The sequence below is a fragment of the Salarias fasciatus genome, chromosome 3 (genome assembly GCF_902148845.1).
Source record: "Salarias fasciatus chromosome 3, fSalaFa1.1, whole genome shotgun sequence".
In the NCBI taxonomy this organism is placed as follows: domain Eukaryota; kingdom Metazoa; phylum Chordata; class Actinopteri; order Blenniiformes; family Blenniidae; genus Salarias; species Salarias fasciatus.
This window is the reverse complement of record NC_043747.1, coordinates 1,941,510-1,962,248: the sequence shown is the minus strand read 5'-3', so window position 1 is coordinate 1,962,248 and position 20,739 is coordinate 1,941,510. Positions and strand designations below refer to the sequence as shown.

At 52.3% G+C, this 20,739-nt stretch overlaps 1 protein-coding gene across 2 annotated transcripts; it reads left to right on the top strand.

The window, feature by feature from the left end:
* The first annotated feature begins 232 nt into the window (after window positions 1–232).
* On the top strand, window positions 233–14,159 carry trappc14 (trafficking protein particle complex subunit 14). 2 transcript variants are annotated; one of them, XM_030088209.1, is made up of 12 exons: window positions 233–738; window positions 7,005–7,088; window positions 7,256–7,385; window positions 7,518–7,604; window positions 7,931–8,051; window positions 8,321–8,399; window positions 8,467–8,528; window positions 8,605–8,777; window positions 10,609–10,739; window positions 10,886–11,070; window positions 12,600–12,728; window positions 13,600–14,159. In XM_030088209.1, the coding sequence occupies exons 1-12, from the start codon at window positions 346–348 to the stop codon at window positions 13,601–13,603; spliced, it is 1,578 nt and encodes a 525-aa protein (XP_029944069.1). In that variant the 5' UTR covers window positions 233–345; the 3' UTR covers window positions 13,604–14,159. The 2 variants fall into 2 exon arrangements, with proteins under 2 accessions (XP_029944069.1, XP_029944068.1); XM_030088208.1 differs by having other exon boundaries at window positions 8,252–8,399.
* The last annotated feature ends 6,580 nt before the right edge of the window (window positions 14,160–20,739 follow it).

Below are 20,739 nucleotides of genomic sequence, written 5' to 3'. Positions count from 1 at the left end.
ATGGATGTTCTACATTAGGGACTGATTCAAATCCAAAACAACACAGCTGAGAGTTTTAGGAATATAAATGATGCTGCATGTGTAGCGAATCTGCTTATGGACATCGGCGGTTCCAGGGTGCCGTTTACCTGGCTCTACTTCCGGGCTCTACTTCCTGGTTCTACGTGCTGTGTGTCTATGGCGGGCGGTGTTTGTTTACAGGAAGCGGAGTGTTCCGGTTCTAGATGTGGAGTCGGTAGAGCGGTTCCTGCTGTAGATGTAGAGCGGGCAGAGCTCCATGGGGCTCCGGGAGCGGGGCTCCTCGTGTCCCCGCTGCAGGCGCTGTCCCCCCCCCGGGACTCGGTGATGGAGCCTCCCTGTGAGTATTCCCTCTGCTTCCCCGCCGCCCCGGTGCGCGACCTGTCGGACGCGGCGCGGCTCGCCTCCCTCCCCCGGAGGAGGCGCGTGTTCCTGGGGGAGAGCGTGCAGGTGCTGCTGGTGCTGCGGTCCCGGAGCCCGGGCGGCCCCGGCGCTCCCCCTCCTCCCTGGACCGGCCCGGCGGGCTCTCTGTCCGCTCTGGCCAGCGTGTGCCCCGCCCAGGACCCGGACCAGGACCGGGACCCGGACCCGGACCCGGACCCGGACCGGGACAGTGAAGACTCCGGGGAGCCGGCCCACGGAGAGCCGAGGTTCAGAGCCTGCAGCCCGCTGCTCTGCCAGCACTGCCCGGCCGGGGGGGAGCCGCTGCGGCCCGGGGAGGTGAGAGGAGGTCCCGGAGCTGCACCACACACTCCACTGCGCCACCACAGCCGGGCAACATGAGGCCCGCGGGCCACATGTGGCCCCTCAGCTGAGCCGGACCGGCCTGCTGGGTTTCAGGAAAGTTCAGAATGACCTGAGAATTAGTGAGGCTGAAGCAACAAGTCTGAAGGCATCTGCTGGGAGGTTTCTTCAATCTGAATTAAATTAAAAGGTTTAGTTCAGGATACTGTAAGCATGACTGATTTCCAGATAAAAGACACCAATATAAGTGGATTTAATATGCCAGTAGCTCCTCAACCTCAGGAAACGATTCACTACTCAGAAATATGATTTCTCTGAGCTGAACTGCGGTAAAGGTCATGTTTTGCCTCCACAGTAACACAGTAGTTGTTTCTTATGTGGCGCGCTGGGAAAAATAAACTTACCCAAAACGAAGGGTGCTTTCACACCTACTAGTCCGCTAGAGTGGTTCGGTTCGGACATAAATTATTCATAAATGTCGCAGCTGTCAACGAGTTCGGTTCGCATTCACACCACTTGTTTTTGCAGATGAACTGTCCACTATGACCCTCCTGCCCCTTGGTGGCGCTGTTGTGTGTTTTGGGTGACGGAAGTGAACCCTGATTGGTCAGCATGTGTGACGTGATGCGCCGCGCGGCTTGCTACGGAAGCCTCCGCCAACCAAAAAGCCTTCTCCACAACAGAGCGGACAGGACCGAGGCTGGTCAACGTTCACACCAGCAGCAGACCGCGCCGAGACCGCACCGAGACCGCGCCGAGACCGCGCCGAGACCGCCTCCTGGAGGAGGTCTCGGTACGGTTCTTTGTCCCGGACCAAAACTAACTGGTCCGCTTTCACACCAGCGCATACGAACCGAACCTGCAGGAGTTGGGGACTCTAGTCCGCTTCAAGAGGACCAAATGCTGTAGGTGTGAAAGCACCCTAACTGAACCTCCCTCCAGACTTACCGGATGTGCTCTAACATACATTACTACCTGTGAACAAATGAGCATCCATCCACCTGTCGGCCATCCATCTGGAGCTCTGCTCTGACCTTGACCCTCACCAGCTTCCTGTCACTGCTGTGTGTTCCGGTGTGTGTGTTCTGGTGTGTGTCCCGGTGTCTCTGTGTGGTCGAGGCCTGCAGTGTGTCGTGTGTCTTTGTGACCTTTCTGCAGCAGAAGAGTCCAGATGTGACAGTTGAGTCCTGAGGGCTTCAAAAACTGGTTCCTCTCTCTCTCTCTCTCTCTCTCTCTCTCTCTCTCTCTCTCTCTCTCTCTCTCTCTCTCTCTCTCTCTCTCTCTCTCTCTCTCTCTCTCTCTCTCTCTCTCTCTCTCTCTCTCTCTCACACACACAGACACACAGTCCGTCTTGTTTCCTGTTCGCACAGCTCCTTTGAACTTTTGCATTTAAAAGCCTTGTTCTAAAAATGACTTTGGTTTCAACTTGAACCAGAAGCAGATGATGTTGAGTCACTGAAGGCCGTCCTGTCAAACTGATACCAGATATTACATCTATGTTCTGCTCCAGCATATAATCTACAGCTATAAATGAAGTCCTGAGCTGGGTGTTAATCTCTAATCTGATCCATTTCTTCAGCTGGAGGTTCGATCTGCTCAGTCACAGTGCCTCTACAGCGGCTCTACAGTGTTTCTGCAGTGGTACAGCTGCTCTGCAGCGGCTCTACAGTGGTGCAGTGGCTCTACAGTGGCTCTACAGTGGTACAGCGGCTCTACAGTGGCTCTACAGTGGTGCAGTGGCTCTACAGTGGCTCTACAGTGGCTCTACAGCGGTGCAGTGGCTCTACAGTGGCTCTACAGTGGCTCTACAGTGGCTCTGCAGTGGTGCAGTGGCTCTACAGTGGTGCAGTGGCTCTACAGTGGCTCTACAGTGGTGCAGTGGCTCTACAGTGGTGCAGTGGCTCTACAGTGGCTTTACAGTGGCTTTACAGTGGCCCTACAGTGGTGCAGTGGCTCTACAGTGGTACAGTGGCTCTACAGTGGCTTTACAGTGGCTTTACAGTGGCTCTATAGTGGCTCTACAGTGGTGCAGTGGCTCTACAGTGGTGCAGTGGCTCTACAGTGGCTTTACAGTGGCTTTACAGTGGCCCTACAGTGGCTCTACAGTGGTACAGTGGCTTTACAGTGGCTCTACAGTGGTGCAGTGGCTCTACAGTGGTACAGTGGCTCTACAGTGGCTCTACAGTGGTACAGTGGCTCTACAGTGGTGCAGTGGCCCTACAGTGGCTCTACAGTGGTGCAGTGGCTCTACAGTGGCTTTACAGTGGCTTTACAGTGGCTTTACAGTGGCTCTACAGTGGCTCTATAGTGGCTCTACAGTGGCTCTACAGTGGTGCAGTGGCTCTATAGTGGCTCTACAGTGGTGCAGTGGCTCTACAGTGGCTCTACAGTGGCTCTATAGTGGCTCTACAGTGGCTCTACAGTGGCTCTACAGTGGTGCAGTGGCTCTACAGTGGCTCTACAGTGGTACAGCAGCTCTACAGTGGCTCTACAGTGGCTTTACAGTGGTGCAGTGGCTCTACAGTGGCTCTACAGTGGCTCTACAGTGGTGCAGTGGCCCTACAGTGGCTCTACAGTGGCTCTACAGCGGTGCAGTGGCTCTACAGTGGCTCTACAGTGGTGCAGTGGCTCTACAGCGGCTCTACAGTGGCTCTACAGTGGCTCTGCAGTGGTGCAGTGGCTCTACAGTGGTGCAGTGGCTCTACAGTGGCTCTACAGTGGTGCAGTGGCTCTACAGTGGCTTTACAGTGGCTTTACAGTGGCCCTACAGTGGTGCAGTGGCTCTACAGTGGTACAGTGGCTCTGCAGTGGCTTTACAGTGGCTCTACAGTGGCTTTACAGTGGCTTTACAGTGGCTTTACAGTGGCTCTATAGTGGCTCTACAGTGGTGCAGTGGCTCTACAGTGGTGCAGTGGCTCTACAGTGGCTTTACAGTGGCTCTACAGTGGCTCTACAGTGGTACAGTGGCTTTACAGTGGCTCTACAGTGGTGCAGTGGCTCTACAGTGGTACAGTGGCTCTACAGTGGCTCTACAGTGGTACAGTGGCTCTACAGTGGTGCAGTGGCCCTACAGTGGCTCTACAGTGGTACAGTGGCTCTACAGTGGCTTTACAGTGGCTCTACAGTGGCTTTACAGTGGCTTTACAGTGGCTCTACAGTGGCTCTACAGTGGCTCTATAGTGGCTCTACAGTGGCTCTACAGTGGTGCAGTGGCTCTATAGTGGCTCTACAGTGGTGCAGTGGCTCTACAGTGGCTTTACAGTGGCTTTACAGTGGCCCTACAGTGGCTCTACAGTGGTACAGTGGCTTTACAGTGGCTCTACAGTGGTGCAGTGGCTCTACAGTGGTACAGTGGCTCTACAGTGGCTCTACAGTGGTACAGTGGCTCTACAGTGGTGCAGTGGCCCTACAGTGGCTCTACAGTGGCTTTACAGTGGCTCTACAGTGGCTTTACAGTGGCTTTACAGTGGCTTTACAGTGGCTTTACAGTGGCTCTACAGTGGCTCTATAGTGGCTCTACAGTGGTGCAGTAGCTCTATAGTGGCTCTACAGTGGTGCAGTGGCTCTACAGTGGCTCTACAGTGGCTCTATAGTGGCTCTACAGTGGCTCTACAGTGGCTCTACAGTGGCTCTACAGTGGTGCAGTGGCTCTACAGTGGCTCTACAGTGGTACAGCAGCTCTACAGTGGCTCTACAGTGGCTTTACAGTGGTGCAGTGGCTCTACAGTGGCTCTACAGTGGCTCTACAGTGGTGCAGTGGCTCTACAGTGGCTCTACAGTGGCTCTACAGCGGTGCAGTGGCTCTACAGTGGCTCTACAGTGGTGCAGTGGCTCTACAGCGGCTCTACAGTGGCTCTACAGTGGCTCTGCAGTGGTGCAGTGGCTCTACAGTGGTGCAGTGGCTCTACAGTGGCTCTACAGTGGTGCAGTGGCTCTACAGTGGCTTTACAGTGGCTTTACAGTGGCCCTACAGTGGTGCAGTGGCTCTACAGTGGTACAGTGGCTCTGCAGTGGCTTTACAGTGGCTCTACAGTGGCTTTACAGTGGCTTTACAGTGGCTTTACAGTGGCTCTACAGTGGCTCTACAGTGGTACAGTGGCTTTACAGTGGCTCTACAGTGGTGCAGTGGCTCTACAGTGGTACAGTGGCTCTACAGTGGCTCTACAGTGGTACAGTGGCTCTACAGTGGTGCAGTGGCCCTACAGTGGCTCTACAGTGGTACAGTGGCTCTACAGTGGCTTTACAGTGGCTCTACAGTGGCTTTACAGTGGCTTTACAGTGGCTTTACAGTGGCTCTACAGTGGCTCTATAGTGGCTCTACAGTGGCTCTACAGTGGTGCAGTGGCTCTATAGTGGCTCTACAGTGGTGCAGAGGCTCTACAGTGGCTCTACAGTGGCTCTATAGTGGCTCTACAGTGGCTCTACAGTGGCTCTACAGTGGCTCTACAGTGGTGCAGTGGCTCTACAGTGGCTCTACAGTGGTACAGCAGCTCTACAGTGGCTCTACAGTGGCTTTACAGTGGTGCAGTGGCTCTACAGTGGCTCTACAGTGGTGCAGTGGCTCTACAGCAGCTCTACAGTGGCTCTACAGTGGCTCTACAGTGGTGCAGTGGCTCTACAGTGGCTCTACAGTGGTACAGCGGGTCTACAGTGGCTCTACAGTGGTGCAGTGGCTCTACAGTGGCTCTACAGTGGTGCAGTGGCTCTACAGTGGTGCAGTGGCTCTACAGTGGCTTTACAGTGACTTTAAAGTGGCCCTACAGTGGCTCTACAGTGGTACAGTGGCTTTACAGTGGCTCTACAGTGGCTCTACAGTGGTACAGAGGCTCTACAGTGGTGCAGTGGCTCTACAGTGGCTCTACAGTGGTGCAGTGGCTCTACAGTGGCTTTACAGTGGTACAGTGGCTTTACAGTGGCTTTACAGTGGCTCTACAGTGGCTCTACAGTGGTGCAGTGGCTCTATAGTGGCTCGACAGTGGTGCAGTGGCTCTACAGTGGCTCTACAGTGGCTCTACAGTGGTGCAGTGGCTCTACAGTGGCTCTACAGTGGCTCTACAGTGGTGCAGTGGCTCTACAGTGGCTCTACAGTGGTGCAGTGGCTCTACAGTGGCTCTACAGTGGTGCAGTGGCTCTACAGTGGCTCTACAGTGGTACAGTGGCTTTACAGTGGCTCTACAGTGGCTCTGCAGTGGCTCTACAGTGGTGCAGTGACTCTACAGTGGCTTTACAGTGGCTCTACAGTGGCTCTACAGTGGTACAGTGTCTTTACAGTGGCTCTACAGTGGCTCAACAGTGGTGCAGTGGCTCTACAGTGGCTCTACAGTGGTACAGTGGCTCTACAGTGGTGCCGTGGCTCTACAGTGGCTTTACAGTGGCTTTAAAGTGGCCCTACAGTGGCTCTACAGTGGTACAGTGGCATTACAGTTTCTTTACAGTGGCTCTACAGTGGTGCAGTGGCTCTACAGTGGTACAGTGGCTCTACAGTGGCTCTACAGTGGTGCAGTGGCTCTACAGTGGCTCTACAGTGGTACAGTGGCTCTACAGTGGCTCTACAGTGGTGCAGTGGCTCTACAGTGGCTCTACAGTGGTGCAGTGGCTCTGCAGTGGCTCTACAGTGGCTCTACAGTGGTACAGTGGCTCTGCAGCGGCTCTACAGTGGTACAGTGGCTCTGCAGTGGCTCTACAGTGGTACAGTGGCTCTACAGTGGTGCAGTGGCTCTATAGTGGCTCTACAGTGGCTCTACAGTGGTGCAGTGGCTCTATAGTGGCTCTACAGTGGTACAGTGGCTCTACAGTGGCTCTACAGTGGTACAGTGGCTCTACAGTGGCTCTACAGTGGCTCTACAGTGGTGCAGTGGCTCTATAGTGGCTCTACAGTGGTACAGTGGCTCTACAGTGGCTCTACAGTGGCTCTACAGTGGTGCAGTGGCTCTATAGTGGCTCTACAGTGGTGCAGTGGCTCTGCAGCAGCACACACCCATTTCTGAGCTGGATGTTCATGTGAAGATGGAAACCAACAGACAGAAAAAAAAACAAATGTCTTAAAATGATTAGAGGTGCTAAAACAGAAAGGGCTGGTTGACCTGGCTAGGGTCAACAGTTAAATTGCTACAGTGGCTTTACAGATGGTAAACAAGATAAAACATTCACACTGACTGAAATGATGACAGTCCACTCCTCTGTCCTCTGTCCAGTCTTCACTTCAGTCCTCATTGACGGTGTGTCTCCTCTGTCTCCTGCAGTCCGTCCTGCTTCTGGACAACCAGGTCATCTTCTGTCTCACCGTGTCTCTGGACAAGCTGCCAGTCAACACCCGCAGAGCCAAGGTGAGGGCGGAGCCCAGAGGACAGGGGGAAGCTGTGGGGGCGGAGCCCAGAGGACAGGGGGAAGCTGTGGGGGCGGAGCTGAGAGGACAGGGGGAAGCTGTGGGGGCGGAGCTGAGAGGACGTGGTCAGTGATGGTGCAGTGTGTCACTGTGACTCCGCCTCCTCAGGTGGTGGTCACGGTGTGGAGGCAGGAGGAGGACAGGGGGCAGCTGATGGAGCAGAGCTACCTCACACTGCTGCAGCTCCGGAGTCCGACACACACCTTCCACCAGGACCGCAGCAGCTTCAAGACTCAGGGTACACACACACACACACACACACACACACACACACACACACACACACACACACACACACACACACACACACACACACACACACACACTGCCAGGCGCTGTGTTCAGTCTGACCGGTTGTCTCTGTCTTCAGTCAGCACCACCCTGGATGTCCTCCCTCCACCCAGCGTCCAGTGTCAGCAGATCAGCGTCTCTGGAAAACACCTGACTGTCCTCAAAGGTAGACCCCGCCTTTCTCCACCTCCTCCGCCTTTCTCCACCTCCTCCACCTCCAACAGTTGTTCCTGAACCTTTATGTGAATTCCTTTGAACAGAGTGTCGGATCGTTCTGAACAGGACTGTGTTCAAATGAGTTCAGTGTTTATTCATGTTTCTTATTGTGAAAGCCTTGTGGAGCCGCTACAGAGGGACTGAAGAGCCACATGAGGCTCCAGAGCCGCAGGTTGACCCCCCCCCTGGTCTGAGCCGAGTGACGGTCCACCTCTGCAGCTGCTGCTGCACTGAGTGGATTCCAGCCTGAGTCTTCCTGTTCTTCCTCCTCACCAGTGTTGAACTGCAGCTCTCAGGAGGAGATGTTCATCCGGGATGTGAAGATCCTTCCAAACTACAACTCCTCCTACCTTCCCATGATGCCCGACGGCTCGGTGCTCATCGTGGACAATGTGTGGTAGGTTCAATTCTACAGCTTCTCTTTTATCTTTGTCTTCAGTCAGGTTTTCAGTGAGCAGCAGAATCAGGATTTAGTCTGCCTGCTCTCTCATTGGTGGAACACACACACACACACACACACACACACACACACACACACACACACACACACACACACACACACACACACACACACTCTGCTGTACTTCCTCCTGAAAGCCACCAGTCAGCTGAAGTCACCACGGCTTCGTTCTGCCGGCTGGACACCCAGTGCTCCTGTTTACCCAGCATGCTCAGCGCCCTGGAAGAGCAGAACTTCCTGTTTCAGCTGCAGCTCGAGGACAAAGTGGACGAGGACTCCAGTGAGGTGAGGAGCCGTGACGGAGCCTCCTTCCTGCCTCTTGCTGTGAGTGACCGGTGGGATGCTCCTGCAGGGCCTGGAGGTGAAGCTGCTGGCCGTGCTGCAGTGGTCCGCTCCCACAATGCCTCTCACCAGGTGGGTGGAGCAGCACCAGCCCAGCTGCGAGGGGTTTATCCTGCTACACTGCTTTCTGGCTCTTCTCTTTCTGCAGATACATTTCTACGTGTTACTCGCTGCCCAGCGTCTGCTTGGCTCGGCCCCGGCTGGTGATGACGGCCTCCTGTCCCCGGACCGTCAGGCCTCTGCAGACCTTCTGGGTCAAGTACACTGTGATGAACAACCTGCAGGACTTCCTGGCTGTTCGCCTCGTCTGGAACTCTGAAGGTGAGCGGCTCTTCACTGCCTGCATGCAGACGCTTGTGCCTCAAGTTGGAAAACGAAAATGTGTTTTGTGTTGTGAGTTCTCTGTGAAGAAGGTATACAGTAAGGGCTGTCACGATTGTTACAATCATCGTTGCGATTTTTTTACATATTCGGAAATATTTTTCATATTCGCGATTATCGTGAATTATTTATTTTATCCACAAAGTTGCATAAATCTCAGAATCTGACGTCCTGGTGGAGCGCCAGCAGCAGCAGCCGCATGCGGCGTTGCAGCCTCGCTCACCCTGCTGTTCCCCTCTCGTCTCGGCCGGATGGTTAGCGAGGCTACGCTAATAAGATGGAGTGTGAGGAGGTCCTGGTACCAGGGCACCGCTGTGGATGTGTTTCAGTTTTAAGCCCCCCATCTGCGAGTGGACGAACGCACCCCCACAATATATTCGTCAATCGCATTTTTTTTTTTCTGGCAATTAATTGTCTCCAAAAATTCCTGCCTGTGACAGCCCTATATACAGTCTGCATCTGCATTGTAAGATGGTTCAGGAATGCCACCATTGACCTGAGCTCCAGCCGCACTGTTGCAGAAGTTAAAGCAGCTTTACTGCAGATGATGAAATCCATCCAACTTCTGATAAAATGACAAACTGCTGAAATCCAAGAAAGCATAGCCCCTACTTCCTGATCAGAACAACTCAAGGTGTAAATTATCACCTCTGTGCTGATGACTCTTAGTTATTCGTGTCCTTTAAACCAGCAGACGCAGGCAGCTTCAGTCCTGTCCTGGACGCAACAGAACTTTATCCAACTTAACCATGACAAAGCCGAGGTGGTTTTCTTTATCTCCTCAACCCACAGCGTTGTTCTGACCACCTCTCTGGGACATGCTGTATAAATAAAGTTTATTATTATATTGTATTGTTTGCTGATGATTGAAGTATTTTAGGAATCAGTGAGAATTTGCAGTGACTTGTGGACTTAATCACTTCAGAGTTAAATAAAATTCAAAATGATTAGTTCCTATTAAATCTGTGTAAAAATACAAACATGATTTTTGGAAAATGTATAATGAATAATCAGATAAATGTTCATAGACGCCCAGGCACCCGCAAACGGCTGCCTGGGCGTCTCTCCACCGCATCAAGTTCCTTGTATGGGCAACTGTACTTGGCCAGTAAAAATGATTCTGACTCTGATGTAGAATAGCTGAATCAAAGCTCTTTTCTAGGAGTTAGAGTTGATGATAAGATTTGCAGGATGCCTCAAATAAAACGTCCCGGGCAAAGATAAAGACATGTAATCAGAAACCTCTTTACATCCCGTATGATGCTTATTTGTCATATTGTGTGGAGGTCGGCGGGGGAAACATGTACAAGACTCCTGATCCTCCAAAAAAGAGCAATATGAATTGTCCACAATGTTAACTTTCGGGATCACACAATCCACTTTTTTCTGCTGTCTAGAACCTGGAAATTTGCTCAACTTGTAGAATTCATAACTGTTCAAATAATGCAGAAATCAAAAGTCACTTATTCCCCAGCCGAGGGAATACCGAGGGTCGCGTTCCTGCGCCTCCGGGTCGGGGACAGGTTCCTCACTGTTGTCTCGGCTTGTGGGCTGAACAGCAGAGCAGAGTACCCGGCCTTCCTGGATCCCTGGGAGGGGTGCTGGACAGTGCTGGATGTACTTCCTGGTTCCAGAGCCAATCAGATGTGAGTTCTTGAGGTTCCCAAACCGGCAGCGCAGCGTTTGGTACTTGGTCCCTCGGTTCAGATGTTCCAGCAGGTTCTGAGGTTGTGGCTGAGGTGTAGAGTCTGAACCGGTCCTGTTCCTGCAGGAGGTCTGGGCGACCCCGGTGGACCCGCCGTGGTGTGCAGGTCCCCCCTCAGTAACCTGGGCCGCTGCAGGAAGGGTTCCACCCTCTCAGTCTGCGTCACCTTCCAGATCCTCCGACAAGGACTGTACGAGGTACCAGAGGAGCACAGCCGCCCTTTCTGATGACGCCTCTTTATTCCGGACGGATTGTGGTTTTGGAGTGACCTCTGACCTGGGCTGTGTGGCTCCTGAACCAAAGCGAGCCGATGACTGGTCTCTGTCCTGACTTCCCTCTGCAGCTGAGCCGGCACATGAAGATGAAGCTGCAGTTCACCGCCTGTGTGTCCAGTGCCGCCATGCTTCCCCGGTCCTCCCGGTCCTCCCGGTCCTCGCCGTCCCCCCTGTCCCCCCCTGCCGTCACAGAGCTGCTGGAGCCATCTCACAGCTCCTTCCAGCAGCTGACGTCCGACTCGCACCACTTCAGGTACCAAACTTGGGTGTGTGATGGATCAGTACATCCAGGTAGGGCTGGGCGGTATAAACGGTATAAACTGTATGCGATATAAATTTGGCCCACGGTAGGGATTTTGGTCATACCGCCCAACCGCGATAGCACATTACGTCCTCCAGGTGGCAGTAATGCAGCTTTTTAGATGCCCGGTTCCCCGAAGAAGAAATGAACAAGAACAAGAACAAGAACAACAAGAACAAGAACAAGAACAACAAGAACAGCAAGAACAGCAAGAACAAGAACAACATGAACAAGAACAAGAACAACAACAAGAACAAGAACAACAAGAACAAGAACAACAACAAGAACAACAACAACAACAAGAACAAGAACAACAAGAACAAGAACAACAACAACAGCAAGAACAACAACAAGAACAAGGAACAACCAACAACCAACAACCAACAACAACAACAACGAACAGACAGAGGAAGAGCTCCTGAAGAAGATTGGTGCAACATCTAAAACAGTGATCTGTAACTGGCGGCCCGCTGACTGAACATTCATATCTGGCCCGCCAGTGATTTTGAAAATCTGAGGCAGCTGCTTCGCGGAGGCAGTAACACCGTCCATTAAAGGAATACTCCGAAGATTTTGTTCTCACGCCCTTTCCCTGTCATTTACAAAGTGAGATAAGCTCATAAATACCTTTTTTGTGTGTCTGCGTCCAGCGGCTGGATCCCAGCTGTTAGCATCGTAGTTAGCTTAGCTCAACTGCTGGAGGTGAAGAGGAGACAGAGCCAGACTGACGAAAGTGGACAAAATCCTCCTTCCAGTGGTCCAGGGGACGGCGTATTAGCACGTGAAGTAAATCCCAATGGTTATAAAACATTTGAAAAGACGTGTTTTCTTTTCAATCTGTTAAAATAACGTTTTGATACACAGACCTGCGCATGCATAGTCTTCCACTGCTGTGCTCCGGTATATCCTTCCGCAGAGCGCTGCCATGCGCAGGTCTGTGTATCAAAACGTTATCTTAATGGATTGAAAAGAAAACACGTTTTTTAAAATGTTTTATAACCATTTGGATTTACTTCACGTGCTAATACGCCGTCCCCTGGACCACTGGAAGGAGGATTTTGTCCACTTTCGTCAGTCTGGCTCTGTCAATCAAGTTGCAGACCCCTGATCTATAAGCTGAACATGGTTTAGACTCAAAGTAACTTGACTTATGTTATTCAATAGCTTAAAAACTACTTCCTGCTTCTGTGCTTTCACCATGTGCTATGGTAGCCATTAAGAAACTGTTATGCTGTAATTTGTATATCAAATTATACCGTGATATGAACTTCAGGCCATATCGCCCACCCCTACATCCAGGGCCCTGATCCTGTCCTCAGGAAGAACATTAGGTGTCAGAAGACTCGGAGCTCACTGTCTGTTCTTCCAGCTTTGAAGCAGATCAGCTGACTCCCTCTTTCCCAGCAGTCTGTCAGCTGAGCAGCACATTGCTGCTCTGGAGTCCTGACACCATGTCTCTGCTGGTTCTGGTTCTGGTTCAGGTCTGGCAGTGTGATGGAGGACGGAGAGTGTGTCCCGGGTCCTGAGCAGACGGGGATTCCCCTGGGGAAGATCGCTAAGAGAGAGTGTAAAGTGCTGGTGCTGGACGGCGCCGGGGAGACGCTCAGCAGGTAGGAAGACGTCCTCCAGGTCTGCTGGGGTTTGGTGGAAAAGAATAACAGGCAGTCACTCTGACCAGTTCAAATCAGTAACATGGAAACACAACAGACCAGTTTCAATAAAAGATCTCAGCCTTTCTATCAGTACGGACATTTTAAAAAAAGCTTGAAAGTATCAGCAAAACTCCCATCAGTCCTCTCATTCTGTCTGCAGAGCTCGTATCAGCACTGCATTGAGGTTGTAAAGTATCAGACTAGTCCAGTTTATTATTTAATATTCAAAGGCATCAAGGTGTTCTGCTGGTTTTGTGCCATTTAAGTATATTTTATTATGTTTGTTTTGTTGACAATTTCCTTTGTCTATTTCCTTCTAAGGCTTTTTTTAATGACTAAAACTGGACTAAAACACGTTTGGTTTTCGTGGACTAAAACTATGAAGAGTAGAAATGACTAAAATGTGACGAAAACTAATGAGCATTTTGTCCACAAGACTAAGACTAAATCAAAATAGGCTGCCAAAAACAACACTGCTGGGCCTAAAGATCCAACATTTCTGAACAACAAAAATACAGCACAACAATAGTTTGACCAGAATTTGTCCTGAAATGCGTCTTTAAGAAATGGACACGTCCATCTGGGACTAAACCATTGAGAGGCGCTAAACTAACCCCAGAGAGGCGCTAAGCTAACATCAGGAGCTCATGGGTGTGATGAAGAAACAGACGACGGCTTCACTTTAAAGACTGTGGAATGGAAGCTGTGTGTTAAATACACACACACACACACACACACACACACACACACACACACACACACGCACACATGCACACACGTGTTGTCATGTCTTCCAGTGTGTGAAGTGGTCTTGTGTTCCTGGTGTCAGGTGACCTGCAGTGGAGACGCTCCTCTTCCTCTTCCTCTTCCTCATGTTCTGCTGGGAGGAGACCTGATGGGATGAAGAGGAGAAGCTCGTGGAGTCTTTCTCTTGTTTCTACATTTCCTTTCACTGTTCATCACACACACACTCACATTCCTCCTCGTGTTTTCTGACTGAGCTGTGAACTTGAATGTGCTGTCACTCCTGCTGTTGTTCCACTCCTGTCCACCAGGGGTCACTGTCTCATTAGCCATCCGCCCGGGTGATCAGTTGACATGTTTTGACTTGAAGCTCTTTGTGTTGGGCTCCAGAGAGGAGGACCTGGTAACTGGTTGGTTCGGTTAGCACTGCAGGGTCCTCATAGGAACATTTCATTTCCGTTTCTCGTTTATTCCTCCTAAAGTCATGAAGGCACTGAAGCGTTGACAAGGTATTTATGTTCTTTATTGTGAAGTCATGTGACACCTTCTCTCTTTAAACACATCCAGACCATTTCAAGAGAAATAAACTGGGTTGTAACCAGAACTGAATGTTGGAGACTCGGCTTCAATAAACAATCGACTAACTGTTTTGAATCGACTTCAACTCTTTGCAGCAGTTTTTTTCCTGGTTTTAACTTCCTGTTGGTGCTGTCATCTGGTTCTCTCTGGTTTTAACTTCCTGTTGGTGCTGTCATCTGGTTTTCTCTGGTTTTAACTTCCTGTTGGTGCTGTCATCTGGTTTTCTCTGGTTTTAACTTCCTGTTGGTGCTGTCATCTGGTTTTCTCTGGTTTTAACTTCCTGTTGGTGCTGTCATCTGGTTTTCTCTGGTTTTAACTTCCTGTTGGTGCTGTCATCTGGTTTTCTCTGGTTTTAACTTCCTGTTGGTGCTGTCATCTGGTCTTTCTGGTTTTGCAGGGCCGGGGCTCTCTTGGATCAGTGGCTCTTTCTCATGTTGCGGGTGTCGTTTCTTTCTCTGAGTGTTTGTGTTTCAGGTTTCCTCCAGTTTGAATGTCTCGGGTCCCGTCCCCCGGCTGGACCCCCGTCCTCCTCTGGGTCCTCGTCTGTCTCTTTCCAGCTGTGTCTTTCTGCCTCACCTCATGTTGAACTCACTCTTTGTCCGGTCCGGTCCGGTCTCTACCTCCCACCCATTCAGTGGAGTCCCTCTGCTGGTTCGTCTAGCTCGTTCTGCTCTTGTGCTTGGTTACAGCTGCCCGTCTCCCCACCTCGTCTCGTCTCCCCACCTCGTCCCGTCTCCCCACCTCGTCCCGTCTCCCCACCTCGTCTCATCTCCCCACCTCGTCTCGTCTCATCACCTCGTCTTGTCTCGTCTCCCCACCTCGTCCCGTCTCCCCACCTCGTCTCGTCTCGTCTCCCCACCTCGTCTCGTCTCGTCTCCCCACCTCGTCTCGTCTCGTCTCCCCACCTCGTCTCGTCTCGTCTCCCCACCTCGTCCCGTCTCCCCACCTCGTCCCGTCTCCCCACCTCGTCTTGTCTCGTCTCCCCACCTCGTCCCGTCTCCCCACCTCGTCTCGTCTCGTCTCCCCACCTCGTCTCGTCTCGTCTCCCCACCTCGTCTCGTCTCGTCTCCCCACCTCGTCCCGTCTCCCCACCTCGTCCCGTCTCCCCACCTCGTCTTGTCTCGTCTCCCCACCTCGTCCCGTCTCCCCACCTCGTCTCGTCTCGTCTCCCCACCTCGTCTCGTCTCGTCTCCCCACCTCGTCTCGTCTCGTCTCCCCACCTCGTCCCGTCTCCCCACCTCGTCCCGTCTCCCCACCTCGTCTCGTCTCATATCCCCACCTCGTCTCGTCTCGTCTCCCCACCTCGTCCCGTCTCCCCACCTCGTCTCGTCTCCCCACCTCGTCTCGTCCCATCCTGGTTCTCAGTGGTTGAGGGGGAGGGTGTAGTGGTCATATTCAGTGGGGGTGGGGGGCTCCTCACTGTCCACCACCACCTTTGGCTTGGCCGGAGGACGCAGGACGGATCTGGGCCTGAGTTGTCGTCCCAGACTCCTCTGGGGCTCACACAGGAGCCGTCTCGTGCACGTCCTCCTGGTCTGCTCTCGTCTCTCGGCGTCCCGCTGCCGCCGCTGCTCCTCCTGGTGTCTCCTGACCTGGCGTCTCAGCTCGCGCCGCAGGACGTCCACGGCGCGCGTCCCCCTCGGTAAGCCGTCCAGCTGCTGGAGACAGGCTTGCAGCTGGCACTCTACCAGTCCCAGCTTCCCGAGGGTGTTGAGGGACGCGATCCGGTTCTGGTCCGCACACAGCGACTCGCACACCGCGGTCACCCTGCGGTCCAGAGCGTCCAGCATGGCGTCCTGCTCTTCTACCGCTTTGGACGACTGGAAGATGTGGACTGTCGTCTTGAGAGTTTTGAGCCTGTTGTTTGTCCTGTCCATTTGGTCCCTCATGGCGCTGAACTGCAGGTCCAGCTTGTCCACTTCGTCCCTCATGTCCTGGAATTGGACGTCCTTGTTGTCCGACGCCAGCTCCCTCTCCTGCTGGGAACACTTTTCAGACGCAGCCAGGCATTTATGCGTCAGCCTGGAGATCTGAGTCAGGACGTCCTGCGGGCTGAAGACTCCCCCCAGCGGCTGCTCCGCCCCCGTCCCTGTCCCCCCGTCGCTGTCCTCGGTCTCCCCCCAGGCTGGCAGCAGCAGGCTGAACAGCCCCCGGCTGTAGTCCTGCTCTCCCTCCAGATGGCTCTCGATGCTGCTCATTTCCCGTTCCAGTGTAGCGTTTTCCTCCCGGGCCTCCTGGATCTGCCGGTCCAGCTCCTGCTCGTCCTCGTCCAGTCCTTCAGTCCGGCTCTTCTGTTCCAGCAGCTCCTCCGTCAGCGCCCTCAGCAGCTCCTCTGATCTTTTATCTTCAGCCAAGATTTCCTCTTCCAGCGCCTCCTGGATCAGAGCGAGCTCCCGTAAAGCTCTGGTCCTGTTGACTGCCGCCAGGCGACACTCGTCACAGCCGCCGCCGCCGCCCTCAGCGGGCGGGGCCGCCAGGCGGGTCTCGTTCTCGGTGGGGGGATCCCTGTCTAAAAGCCCCCGCAGCTGTTTTCCCATCAGCCTGTGGGAGCTTGGCCTCGTGCGGTGGAGCTCCGCCTACATCCATGTTTGCAGTGTTCAGATTTAGTGCAGAGGAGTGAAGAGTTCCTGGTTCTGGTTCTGGTTCTGGTTCTGCGGTTTGAATGAGCTCACTCAGACACAGCGAGCCCTTTGATGATGATGACATCACAGTGATGTCATCAACAACAGTGTGTGTGTTGAATAAAAAGACAAACACGTTTTGAATTTTTTTGCTTGCATTTAATTCTAAAAATAGACACGAGAAGCACAAACACAAGCGCTGCATCATTTGAATTACAGGTCACATTTGACATGGACACATCGTTAAAAGTATAAGTTAAGGCATCACACAATATTTAAAATATTCACTTCTTCAGGACAAAAACACATCGGGTTCCTTCATGGAGTCGAGTCCAGCTTCTTTCTTGGGGTTGTGGAAACGTGCTCACATGTGTGTGGTTCTTTGTCTCGTCCATTGATACTGGTTGGAGGACGGAGCGCCTGCAGAGAAACACAGTGAGAGTGTTACCGGGTGTCTGCAGTCCAGAACGGCTTCAATCCAAACCGAGCCATTCAGAGCTCTGTTCTCATGGGGAACACGGAGGATTGAATGGTCTCTGAAGTCTGACATTGTTCTGCTGGCTGCAGCTGGTCTCCGTGGCAACAGACACACCTGCTGGCTGCAGCTGGTCTCCATGGCAACAGACACACCTGCTGGCTGCAGCTGGTCTCCGTGGCAACAGACACACCTGCTGGCTGCAGCTGGTCTCCGTGGCAACAGACACACCTGCTGGGTGCAGCTGGTCTCCGTGGCAACAGACACACCTGTTGTGCTGACTGCTGCTTGATCAGTCTGGATTTTTCCATTAAGCTGCTCTGTTGCTCTGACTCTACCATAATGCTTAATGTTCTACTCTCAGTGCTATTTTAATGCTTTTTTTTTCAACTTTCAAGCCCCCCCCCATATTATTTCATCTTTTTCTGCTTGTTCATGTCTTGTCAACAAAGACACACATGCACACGCACACACACAGATCCTGGAATGTTCCATTACTGCTGGCACTTTGCTGTCGGCAGCAGCTAGCAGGACTTTTCTATTTCTATTCTTATTTTCATGTTCTAATTAATGCTGGGCTCATAATGAACTCTGTCAGGGTTTATTTTAGTGGAGCTGTTTCTCCAGGATAAGGACGAATCCTTACTTGTAGGCGTCATTCTGAACGGTTTGTCTTTCTCCTTCTGCTCCTGCTTCCGTTTCCTGAGGGGAGAAGAGGTGAGGATGAGTCGGCTGAGCAGACTGGAGCTCAGACCAAACACCAAACACACTGGAGCTCTGCTCTGAACAGCCACCGAGCCAACAAACCCTCCCATTACATTCATACATGCTGTTTCCATGGGAAAAATGAAAAAGCCACGCACACGCACACACACGCACACACACACACACACACACATACACACACACACACACACAATACTTACTTGGACTTGCATCTGCAAACACACACGACGATGATGGTGATGGTGAGGATGACAACTATTGGGACGAGCACGGCGATCAGGATGATCCACTTGGTTTCTGTAAGACAGTTTCACTCTTCATCAGGCTCCGATGTCTCAAACTGAAACTACGATGTGAAGTTCGTATGCAATCGAAATAAAACTGCGCTCTTCAGAACCAGGCTGGTCTTTCTAACGGTGTGACTCCGACGTGGACGAAGAGGATAAATTACCAAGGTGGAACCACATGGGACTCAACGGCTGCTCTGTAATGACAACTGTGCCAACTGATCACACTCAATCAGAAAGTTTGTGTCGTTAAACCTGCACCAAATTGACTGAAACAATTAAAAACATAAAGCATGAATTATTTTTACCAGTATGACTCCAAAATGGCGACAATTGATCAGGCAGCTGAAAACAGATCTCAGATGAAGTTCCTAAACTTCCTAAATGTAACATGATGCAGTTTTGGTGAAACATGTTTGAGCTACAAATAAGTTTGTTTTTTTGGCTTCTTTGGTGGAAAGCGGAAGAAACAGATGTTGTAGACCCAGTATAGGACTTGAATGAACGGATGAATTCGATGGATGGATGGATGCCTGCCTGAATTCCATGAAGACACTAAAGGGAAAACAGAATCTTGAGGCGGACTCACCCAGTCCTCCGCCTCCTCCGCCTGTTATCTCCACCTCACAGTTGTTGCCCTGGAAGCCGTCGGGGCAGGTGCAGGTGTAGCTGCTGCTGTTCTCCACACACACTCCTCCGTTCTGACAGGGGTCACTCAGGCAGGGGGTGTCTGCAACAGGCGGCAGCACAGCTGTTAGAGTGTGTGTGAGGTACAAGCAAAATGTGTCTGGAAGAACCCGACAATTAGCAGCAGTGCAGATGAGAATAAAAGCAAGTAAAGAGTACTCTTAAAAAAAATACTAATAAAAGGAGCATCAAAAGACTATATGCAAACATAATAAAGTGGTCAGTGCTGCTGAAGTGGTCCAGTGTTTCAGTAGGGCTCTTATTGACAGAGGAGTGGGGGTGTGATGGTGGGGGTGTGATGGTGGGGGGGTGTGATGGGTGGGGGTGTGATGGTGGGGGTGTTATGGGGTGGGGGTGTGATGGGTGGGGGTGTTATGGGGTGGGGGTGTGATGGGTGGGGGTGTGATGTGGTGGGGGTGTGATGGGTGAGGGTGTGATGGGTGGGGGTGTGATGGCGGGGAAGAAGCTGTTCTTCAGTCTGCTGGTTTCTGGAGGCCCAGGAACCTGATGTTGCTGACCCTCTCCACCTCCTCTCATTTTTGCAGAGGGGGGGGGGGGGTCTATGGTCGTGTCATCAGCGAGCTTCACAGTCGTGTTGGATGGGGGATGGGGGTCCAGTCACGTGTGAAGAGGGCCGGGCCGAGGACGCAGCCCTGAGGTGCTCCGGTACTCAGTGTGGGTGTGGATGACACTCTGAGGTCTGCCGGTCAGGAAGCTGTGGATCCAGGAGCAGAGGGTGGAGTCCAGTCCCAGGTGGCCTGGTCATCAGTTTATGGGGGGGGACGGTGTTGAATGCTGATGTACAGTCGACAAATAGCATTCTAGCGTAGGTGCTGGGAGCCTCCAGGTGGGTCAGAGCCGTGTGCAGTGCTGTGGAGACGGCGTCTTCTGTTGATCTGTTTGCTCTGTAAGCAGCCTGGTGTCTGTCCAGATCGGCAGGAGTGATGTCCAGTTGTCCAGCCAGGTCTCTGTTTTTAACGTCACGCAGCTTTCCATGCCGTGGGACGTTGTCCTCAGTCGTATCTCGTCCAGTTTGTTGACAACAGACTGGGCGCTGGAAAGGAAGAGGCTCGGAGCAGCCCAGATTTTGTGACCACATTGCGCATACGCTGTGTGAAGGTGTGTGAGAGTGTGGGTGTGTGTGTGCGTGTGTGTGTGAGAGAGGGTGCGACTGACCTGGTATTTCACAGTTGTTGCCCTGGAAGCCGTCGAGGCAGGTGCAGGTGTAGCTGCTGCCGCTCTCCACACACACTCCTCCGTTCCAGCAGGGATCACTCAGGCAGGGGGTGTCTGCAACAGCCGGCAGCACAGGGAGCCTCAGCCGCTTTCAACGGGAGGGTGTGTGAGGGTGTGTGAGTGTGTGTGAGTGTGTGTGAGTAAAGCCTGGTCCACACTACAGGACTTTTTCAACCTTCCAGGATTCAGAGACACACTAGAAGACAGCAGAGGACAAATCTTCCTCTCCTGATCTTCTGGTGTGTGTGTCGCTGTGGAGCAGAACACACACTAGAAGATTCTTCAGTAAGAATCGGCTCCTCGCTCTTCCAAACCTCCAGGAGTCCAGCGTGACTTTGAGCGCTTTCCCTTCATTCCTGTGTTTACATTCATCTCCACTGTTAATAAGTGCAGAGCTCCCTTGTTTCCTCAGTTCATTCCTTCACATCCAGTTCATCCAGGAGCCATACAGTTACTGAGGAACAACCACTCACTTTCTGCACTGCTGCTTTAGGAGCTCTGGCTCTTCTGTTTTACTGTCATATAGTCAATATATACTCACTGGCCACTTTATTAGGTACACCTTGCTAGTACCGGGCTGGACCCCCTTTGGCCTTCAGAACTGCCTTAATCCT